The sequence below is a fragment of the Archocentrus centrarchus genome, chromosome 17 (genome assembly GCF_007364275.1).
Source record: "Archocentrus centrarchus isolate MPI-CPG fArcCen1 chromosome 17, fArcCen1, whole genome shotgun sequence".
NCBI lineage: Eukaryota > Metazoa > Chordata > Actinopteri > Cichliformes > Cichlidae > Archocentrus > Archocentrus centrarchus.
In genome coordinates this window covers 2872111-2882448 of record NC_044362.1, presented here as the reverse complement: position 1 = coordinate 2882448, position 10338 = coordinate 2872111, and the positions used below count along the sequence as shown (strand labels likewise).

At 42.0% G+C, this 10338-nt stretch overlaps 1 protein-coding gene across 1 annotated transcript; it reads right to left on the bottom strand.

The window, feature by feature from the left end:
• Positions 1 to 2823: 2823 nt before the first annotated feature.
• LOC115795430 (actin-related protein 2/3 complex subunit 5-A-like) lies at positions 2824 to 6278 on the bottom strand. The gene is made up of 4 exons (XM_030751331.1): positions 5987 to 6278; positions 5075 to 5147; positions 3627 to 3803; positions 2824 to 3437 (listed from the first exon to the last, which is right to left on the bottom strand). Exons 1-4 carry the CDS (start codon positions 6124 to 6126, stop codon positions 3375 to 3377), a joined length of 453 nt encoding a protein of 150 aa, XP_030607191.1. The 5' UTR covers positions 6127 to 6278; the 3' UTR covers positions 2824 to 3374.
• Between the last annotated feature and the right edge of the window lie 4060 nt (positions 6279 to 10338).

Genomic DNA, 10338 nt, shown 5'->3' with positions numbered 1-10338 from the left:
TATCATGTCTTCTGTTTCCACAAAGCTGCTCCCTTTGCTGTTAAATCACCAGTGGAGGGTGGATGTCCACACAGACACACGGCGAGGGGGAGGGGGTGAAGAAAAGTTTGATGCAGTTTGTTTCATTGTCCACATGGCAGACAGAGCCCTGAATGTTACGAACAGAAACTCCAGAGTTTGTGATGCTTTGAGTTCTCGAGTGAATGAGTGCAAACATGTTTACCATGAATGTTGTGACCATATGCCACCTAATTTTCTTCTGCATCTGCTTAGTTAATGGTCACGACGTTTGAGGTACATTTCAACAAACCACAACCATTAACAGGAGTTTGAAATGTGATGTTGACTGGCCTTTGTGTTGGTGGGCTCACAGTTTAGGTGAAAAACAACTTTGTTTTTTTTTTTTTTCCCCTAGTACGCTGGTGTGAGCAGTAGCTAACGCTCATGGGGCATGGACACTACTTGTGAATGATTATTGTGTGTCAGTCATCAGAATGTGAAACGAGGGTAACCTCTCAGTACGGCCCGGGTCATCTCATCGACTTGTTTTTGCTGCTGGAATAAAGGTCGTGTTGAGGGATTTTAGGTAAAAGGAAAAAAAAAAATCTGACAGTGGAATATGGAAATGTTTTGGTGTCATAACATCATGTTTGATCATTTGCAACATGTTTCCGATGTAATTCATTTATTTATAAAATCTGCAGCTGTGATGTAAAAACTAGTACGGCAGAGCACAATGTTGTCACATTTCTGGTTAATATATAATATTGACTATATTAAAAACGTAAGTGTGTGGAAGCCCATTGTTCATTGTAAGTCAAAATTTGTAATATTAAAAAAATTAGGAAAATTTTTATATGGAATCAATTACTGAATCAAATTATTGTATTTAAAATTTTTACTTGGTGACAAAAGTGTCAATTCTGGGATAGTAACTCATTATTTTTATTTAATTTTATTGTATTTTTTTTTTTTACAGTCAAAATCTAAAGCTGCATTTTATGCAAAATTTCTCATTTTTAGGCAAAAGCAAAAATAATGAGGGAAAAGTCCAAATTCTGAACTTAAAAAAAATAAAAATAAAAAAACGCCCTCATGACTTGAAAAGTCAGATGTTGGAGCTAAAGGGCCAAGACTGAGAGAAAATTTGAAATGGAGGAAAAATCAAATCAAGTCTAAATGTCCACTTTCTAAATCATAATTTAAAAGTTAAAAATTAAAAAAGTGTTCACGTGCTACAAAAAGACTGAAATTAAAGCTTCAGTAAGTCAAAGACCTGACAGTGGATAAAATAAGTCGACATGAATAAAAGCAGATTCTGACTTTGGTGAAACAATATTTAAAAGCATACAAACTCAGCACATAAAGGAAGGACATTTCTTTATTGTGCTTCGTATACTTTGCACAGGCTGTTTATGGAGCCACGTCTGTCAGGAAATGCATCGTAAACTGCGTAAGAAAGGAAAAAGTCTGAATTTAGATTTACTAAATGAAACTTGAGATCAAGTCAGTTAGTGTTGGTTTACAAAGTCCACAATTAGACATGTTAATAAGTATGAGACCAAACAAAAATTAATCAGGTTAATTTTCTTTTAGAGTACTGGCACAATCTGCCCTCCATAGATACCATGTTACAATATGGTACCATTGTAACATAGATACCATGTTACAGTGGTACTATATTCAGTTTAGAACAAATAATCTAAAAACTCATTGATATGTTTATGAATACTGACCTTGAAACTGAAAGGGGGAATTTTTTTTCTTTTCATTTTGTGTGTGCAGCTTCTCTCAGGTGAGGATTTGCTGGTTTTCTTTCACAGGTGACAGTAATCTGCATCTCTTTAGGTTCTGAAATGCATGTTAGTGTAGATGACATTTTCACTCATTTCTGCCTTTTTATAGAAAACAGGTTTTTAATCAAGCTAAATGTGGCGGGTGAACGAATAGTGGAAATTAGTAGTTTGAGCTCTAACTTCAGGCTTTGAGCAGTTACAGTTTCTGTTGTCATGGAGATTCCTTTTTGTAAAAACATAACCCTGAATATTTCTGAATAAATACTGTTTGAGGACTGAAAATCTCAACACCCTTCAATGAGTTTTCTGTCATGCGTGTGCCAGCTAGACTTCTGTGTCAGTGTCGCTGAAGCGCTGGATAAAGTCCAGTCCCCACAGGAGTGGGTCAGAGAGCAGCTGGAGTCACAGCGTCACTGCTGTTTCGTGTGTGTGTGTGTGTGTGTGTGTGTGAGACTCGCATACTGCATCTTTCTGTTTGGACAATAAACCATTCCTCAGATTTATGCAGGGGTTTATTTTAAAAATAATTCCTCAACATTGGCTGATTCTGTCATTTGATCTGGAAAACAATACCATTAATTTAAGAAGTTTGAGGTTTCTTTTACAGTGCCAGACTGTTCGGTTACTAAACCAAACTAGCTTCATGTCATGTTTGGTTTATTGGCTACAAATAAATGCTTGTGTGAGGATTCCATAAATTTAGCCAGGGCTTGTATTCAGTCATTTATGCCGTATCAGAAACATTCATTTCTGGTTTGAAAAAGTAACGTGGCTCCCAAAACAAAACCAGCAGCAGCAAAGATGGAACATCTCCTTTGCCTTATAGGCTGACAAACTGTTTTTAATCAGATTTGACAGGTGATTCTGTGAAATTAAAGTAATTTAGTGCCTGTGGGGATGTTAAGATGGCTTACTTCTTGACCAGACTAACTGTACTCCGCTGCTGTGATAGTTCATTCACTTACAGGCGTGAGTTCTGTGACTGAAACAGCAGTTTCATATGTGTAAAAGGGTTCAACAGAAGCAGTGAATGTAAAGCTTCAGCTCTTTATTCTTGTTTCAAGTATACAATGAATGAGCATAAGCAGAACAGCCAGAGGTCAGGCTGAACCAAACACCACAGTTTTGGTGCAAGTAGAAAAAAAAAAAAAGCAAACATATTCAGAAAGTTGTGAAAAAGGGAATCTCATCCCATAATGCACTGGGCAAAAATCAGGGGAAACGCCAGTTCATCCATCTGTTCCATCTCAACCTGAATGAGTCAGACGCTCCAGAGAGGAGGAGGAAGCTGCAGAGCAGAGGGAGAAATGTTGCAGTGAGCCAGCAGAGCAGCCGGGAAGCTGCTTCAATGAGCTGCTTTGAGTCTGAGTGAGCCGTCTCTCTGCAGCGCTGCCAAACAGACTGTATGAGGTGCCAGCACCTCAAAATCCTGGATGTGAGTGAACAGCGTGAATGCAGATGGAGGAGGAGGAAGAGGAAGAAAGAAGTGCAGCAGGAGGACACTCAGCTCCTGTGCAAAAATAGAAGTCCAGAAACAATCAGCTCTGGTGTAACTGGACTCTGCAGGTTCTCAGATCATCAGACCGTCTTCCTAGCAGTCAGGACTCTAACGATGGAGCCCACTCCTCCCACTGCCAGGGCCTGAACACACACACACACACACAGGATAAGGATTTTGTAGCAAAAAAGAAAACTACAAAAACTTCTCTGCATTACATCTGAGGGGACTGTCGTGACACTAACCACTTATGAGAAACTTGCTTCAGTGTAAGCACTGAATTTCCACTTTAACTTGGATTAGCTTCATGTTCATAAACAGAGGTCACTGACCTTTTCGTGCCACTGCAGCAGCACGGCACTGCTGTTGTCAGACGGCTTCTCGAAGCCTCTGTAGATGTATTTCATGAGCAGGTCCACTCCTGCTTTGTCCAGAGAGCCCACGGCCTTCTCTATGTCACTGCTCTTAAAGCTGCTCAGCACTTTGACCACCAGCAGCTCTGCTCGCTCCTACATACACAGGGGGTGGAGGTGGGGGTGAGACACTGTATATTAAACAACATGTAGCCAAATGAAAACATCTGAGGCCTCAAGTTATTTCATCAGTACATAAAAGATGTGATGAAGTCAGCACAGCAGCTACAGTTGTGGTCAGTTTACTGTTGTGGTAATTTTGAACTTTTAATGATGTCTTTGAACTGTTCTTTCTCCGGGGTGGAATGATTACACAGCATCCATCTTTATTAACTTTAAAAAAAATGGGTGTGCAAGTTTGAATTTGGGGTTTTCTATTCACATAAGATCAAAAGTATACACACATGGGCTCAAATATATACATACACCCCCACTAATATTTGGTTAAATGTCCCTTAGCAAGTTGCACTTCAACCAGATGCTTTTGGAAGTCAGCAGCAAACGTCTGGCAGAGCTGCCTGGATGTGTGACCGCTCTTCTTGGCACAATTGGTTCGTTCTGCAAAGAACCACAACTGTATGTAAAGCAGTTCAGGTTAGAACGGTCCAAACTGCAGGAAAACAATGCTGAAGTGATGCGTTCAAGAACATTCGTTCCTAGACTCTGGAAATCTGGACACGGACATGATCTGGAAAAACCTGCTGACTTCTGTTGAACTCGTCACTTTTTCCACCTCACCTGGATTTTTCCTGATGGCGTGCATCAGGATGAAAACAGAACCGTATAGTTTTACTCTTATCCACAGACTGATGCTGTGCACATGTGTGAACATTTAAATGCCAGCATGCAAAAAGGAGAAAACTATTATGAATAAAGAATGACTTAAATTTACTAAAGATAACAAATAACCAACAAATGCATGAATGCAAAAATTGAAGTAGATTATAATTAAGTGAAAGACTGATTGATTGCTGATGCTTGAATCTTGATCAGTCACACATTTTTCTCTCGATATGCCACCAATATATAGACTTAATATGACAACACAGACACTGCTTTAGCTGTTAATTACAGTGTTTTACACAGTCCTATTTTGTTTCAGAAGAATTCAGTCATTGATACATGCAGATTATTTCTTCATTATTTTTCATAAATTACACATGCAAGAAATCCTGGGGACGATCCTAAATGTGACATTTGTATTTGGAGGCTCTTTCTGTGAATCCATCAGGCAGTTAAAGGAGCGGCCAGAGCAGCATCATACTGAGAGGAACCACAGCCTGGCAGGCTAACAGGAGCTTTCAAAGAAAAAAGGGAACCAATGAACCAAATTAAATGGAGAGGCGTGTTGAAGGAAACCCTGATACCTTAGCATTCTGGTTCTTGGTGTTGATTGGAGGATTCTTCAGGACAGCATGGAGGGCTCCGTTCATGTTCCCCTTGCAAAACATCAGTCAAGGACCACACAGAGTGTAAGGAGGGCCATAAACACTCAGAATACAGAGTAAGGAGTGAACTGCGTTTCCACGCACTGCACAACACTGAAAAACATGTTGATTACCGGCTTACAGTCGTTCTATGATGGAATATAAAACGTCGGTGTCGCCCCCCCCACAGAAATGTGGGAAGCAGGAGAGGATGAAGCGGCTCTGCTACAGTAAACGCTGTACCGGCGCCTGCTCTGCCCAACTGAGGACCCAGCGTTGAATTACAGGAACGTTAAGAGAGTGCAGACAGCTGTTAGTCCCGCCACAGCTCCTGATCCTGCGCTTCGTGCAGCCGACTTCATCATACAGCAGTTCCGCACCAAAGACTGAATATGAATCGCGGCCCTTAAACGCGCGGTATTATTCCCAAACCTCTGCACCGGTTATAAATTCATATTTAGCACCCGGACAGGGTGCAGTCAGTAAACCGGACACCGGTTCTTTAACGTGAATACATGCGCACTCTGACCGTGTGCACAGAGTCGAACACAAAGCGAAAGATGAAAAACTTTGAGACAGAGAACCACACCCTCTATGACTGACACCCGGAAGTCGCTTTCTGTGCAAACATTAGAGCCAAACTGCACATAAACTTTAACTATGACTCATTCTAATCACCTGCGATCTGATGTGTTGTATTTTAACGATATAAAACTGTATCGAAAAGCACTAATAATATTTAATAGATATTCCGGACTTCACAGAGCTGAGCTTTCTGCACGCCTCCGGCCCCCACACACATTAATGAAGCTGTTCGCTGTCAGCAGATCACTCGGTAACGTTAAAGGATATTGTCTGAGCAGAGAGTCCACTTCTGCTTCGTCCGGACCGCCCTGGTTCTCTCCTCCCTCTTCCTCGTCCACGAACTTGTTCTCGTCGTATTCATCTACATCGACTTTCCTGAAGCGGTCGGACACCGTGTTCTTAGACATTCTGTACCTGATAAGAAAGACCGGCTAAAGAAAGGGAAAAAAAGCGCTTTAAGGACAGCACACACCACAAAACTCTGCTGTCCACTTCACAGCCCCGCAGCTCCACTTCCTCACTTCCTTACTTCCTCACTTTACTCGCGTTACTTCTTCTTCTTCAGGTTAGCAAAGAAAAAAGAAGAAGAAGAAACCCCCACCAAATTGACTCAGTGCTGCCACCAGCCGGTGCGGAGTTTACAGAAAGTATTTTTTTCCTGATTTTTACAAACCTAACACACATCAAGAAATGAGACACAATTCACTTTTTCACAGTTTAATTAAAAAAGACAAACATTTATATATTCTACATTCGTTACACGTAAAGTGAAATATCTCAAACGTTTTTTTTTTTCATTTTGATGATTATGGTTTACAGCTCATGAAAATTAGAAATGCAGTACCTCAAGTTATTACAAATATTTAATAATACCAATCAAAAAGGATTGATAATACAGAAATGGCAGCTTCTGAAAAGTGTGCTCATTTACACACTCAGCACTGTGGTTCAGGCTCAGGGCGTGGACGGGATTAGCTCCTGGTGCTGCCGGCATGTTATTGAAGCCTTCAGATCATCTCTGTTTTTGTGTCATCTTCCTCTTGATAATACCTCACAGATTTGGTGCCTGCCGGAGAGGGAAATCCACGTGTTTATAAAGCTTGTCAGCAGATGGAAGATGAGGGGCTATAAAAGGAGCTCTTCACTTTAGACGAAATTAATGTCTCTGAGCAGTTTTTGCTTGTGACCAGCAGAGGGCAGACGAGCAGAGCAAACTCGAGCGACAGATCCTGAACAGAGGGAACTCTTCACGTCAAAGGACTCTGATTCATAATACCACTGATTTGTGCAGCTTTCAGTTATTATGAGCGAAAAATAAATTATTCAGATTTGAAATAAGAATATTGCCCCGCCAACAGACGAGTAAGGTCTGCAGCTGTCATCTTGTGTCTCGTTTCAGTTGTGTTTGTTCTGTCTGTCCTTGTGATCTGTAAGCTGTGAGGATTTTTTGTGGTATCTTTGTGTCTCGGTTGTGTCCCCTTTGGCTGTTTTGTGTCTCTTTGTTGTGTGGGTGCATCAGTGATGATGCCTGTGAGATGTGGCCGAGCAGAAACCAGCTCCCTCACAGTGATGACCGCGCTGTCATTTACTCAGTAAATCTGTGACTCAAACAGAGTTTCCTAAAAGCCTGCATGAAAACATCTTTGAAAGTCTGCTGCTGCTCGTCTCTGACTAACAAAAATGATGTTTGTGATTATTATTTTGGAGCCACAGTGATCAGAGACTTTAATTATTTAGCTTATGTGAAGAATTTTGACACAAAAACTCTTTCATCAAACTGCGCCCATCAACCACCATCAACAATATTTGTAAGCAGAATCCTGAAGTCCTTCCCTGCTGTTAACGATCCATCACTGCGCTCCACAGCGAACAACCTGTTTAATAGGCTCAAAGAGCCTCTGGCACTGACACGTCCTCCTCTCGCTGGAATGAAGCTCATCTTGAAAGTTTTTTCTGCATACTTGTGTACAGTAATCTCTCAGTTTAGCTCACGCAGTAACTTATTCCTCGTTCGTGTGATGAAACGCAGCAGCAGACTTCTTTTAGACCCACATGAGGGTGTGGACAGTTTTCTGGTTTAGGTCAGGGCCTTGCTTTCCGTTTGCTGTAAGGAAAATGATGGCAGGAAACTCTGACGTTTGATGTGCTCGGATCCTGAGACTGCTGCTTGTAAATATGCTGTAATAATGTATGAGCTGCATTCAAAGCTTCCTCGATGACAAAGACAAAGCTGCCCAGAATGCTAACAGAGCGTTATACTGAGGCCTATCCAGGGCATGGATGTGCTTCAACGTCAGATTTTACAGAGAAAACCCAACAATCTCAATGCCCCCTATGAGTAAGCACAAGACTCGATGACTGAGAGCCTCCACAGATATTCATGTTTTCTTGTTTATCTTTGGGCTCCTTAGAAAATGCATGTTTTACTATTTTCTCTTCTTCTCGCTGGGTTCGTTAGTGAGCTCCAGCCTGATCAGACCTTCTGGCCCTACACTGTACATGTTGATGTGTGTTTGGGATCATCGTCCTGCTGGAACACCCAAAAGTTTAATTCGTCTGGCTGTTGATTTGAAGTTAAGTTGAAGAATTTGGAGGCCGTCCTTCTTCATTATTCCACCCACTTTGTGCAAAGTATCAGTACCACTGGCAGCAAAACAGCCCCCGAGCACGATGGTACCACCACCGTACACCTGCAAATTTGTCACTGGAGCCAAACAGCTCAATCTTCATCTCATCTGACCATAAGACTTTTCTCCAGAAGGTGTTCAGCTTTTCTGTTTGGGCAAATTTTAGCCGTGTTTGAAGGTGTTGATTTTGGAGCAGGACCCTCTTTCTTGGTCAGCACCTTCTCAGTCCAATGTGATGAACTCTCACCTCACTGTGGACAGTGACGCTGGTGTTCCAGCAGTTTCCAGTTCGTGGGAGGCTCGAGCTTTAGTGGTTCCTGGGTGATGCCTGAACTTCCTACTGAAGCTATATTTTTTAGAAATGAGAGACCTTCTCAACTTGTATAAATCTACAATTCTTCTTCTTCGAGATGTTTTTTGACTTTCCCATTGTTCCGAGTATTGATCAAACCAATGAGTGCTGCCAAACAAATCATTTTCTGGCAAAGAGAAACTACCAATCATGATCATGATCACTAACAAAACGTTAATAAACCTTGGCCTTGGCAAGTTAAAAGACATTACAGAACCTTAAGCACCACTTCTTAAAATATTTGAGTGTTTATTTACATTAGAGCCCGTATGTATAATTTTGACCCTGCGTGGATCAGAGAAAATTAAAAATAAATATGAACTTGTACACCTGTCCATCCATTTTCTTCTGCTTATCCAGTTCAGGGTTGTGAGCCTACCCAGCTGCCATGGATCCAGAGGCAGAGTACACCCTGTACAGGTCACAGCCTAACACAGAGAGACACACAACCATTCACACCTATGGGCAATTTATAATAATAATAATAATGCATTAGTCTTATTTAGCGCTTTTCTAGACACCAATCTACAATTTCATGCACTATTCATTCACACCTCAATCATACTTGGTGGGGGTAAGCTACTAATGTAGCCACAGCTGCCCCGGGGCAGTCTGACAGAGGTGCACCTACAGCCCCTCCACCCACCACCAAACACATTTACACTTAGGCAATGTGGGTTAAGTGTCTTGCCCAGGGACACAATGACAGCATGCGCTCAGATGGGGACTTGAACCAGCAACCCTCCGGTTGCAAGGTGAGCACCTGCCCACTGCCAATTTAGATTCACTGATTAACCTAACTGCATGTCTTTGGACTGTGGGAGGAAACTCGAGTACCCGGACAGAACCCGTGCAGGAGAACATGCAGGCTCCACACAGAGGGGTCTGGGTGGTGGATTCAAACCCAGGACCTTCTAACTGTGATGCAACACTGCTAACCACTGCACCGCCATGCTGCCCCGGCTTGTGCACCCAGTTCCTGCTTCTTATAGTAATTATAGGTGTATGCCATATGATCGTTGCACCTTGGAAAAACAACACTTTAGAGAAATTATTAAAAGCCTCAAATGACCACAACATTCATGCCCATGATGAGTGTCACAGCAACAGAAGTCTGCTTAAGGTTAATTCAGGCTGTGTAGCATTTCTGCAGTGACCCACTAGGTGAGCCTTACACTGTGAATCACCTCTTATATGGCAAACATGTTAGGCACCACTCTGCCTTTCCGGTGTGTTCGGCATGCCTACAACCCAACGCCTCCCATTCCGGTTGGATATTCCCAGTATGTTCAGCATGCTTCCCAGTGTACTCTCCCCATTGACTGTACAACAACCTCCCAGTCTACTCTGCTGGGACCAACATATAAGGCACACAGCACAGAGGCACGTCTTCCCCGAGGCCACACAGGGTTGAAGAGTTCACTCGGTAAGCACACAATAACAGCAGATTGTCCACACGTGTCACATGTAGCATGTTATGTGACCTTCAAATCATATTGCATGAAATTCAAATGAGTGACATCACAGAGAAAAGTGAAAGTACAGCACCGTGCAAAATTCCCGATCCGCCCTTCATGCCTTTACATTTTGCTAATGGGAAAAAGGTGCAGCTGGTTATTAAAACATGAAAATACAGCTTA

Bases quoted from the DNA above. Each gene is read 5' to 3' on its own strand.
- LOC115795430 (XM_030751331.1), bottom strand. From the start codon at position 6,126: ATGTCTAAGAACACGGTGTCCGACCGCTTCAGGAAAGTCGATGTAGAT. The intron at 5,148-5,986 runs ATATCCTTTAAC...GATGTTTTGCAA, and splicing joins GTGGACTCTCTGCTCAGACA to GGGGAACATGAACGGAGCCC. The intron at 3,804-5,074 runs GTATCAGGGTTT...CTGTGTATGTAG, and splicing joins CCAAGAACCAGAATGCTAAG to GAGCGAGCAGAGCTGCTGGT.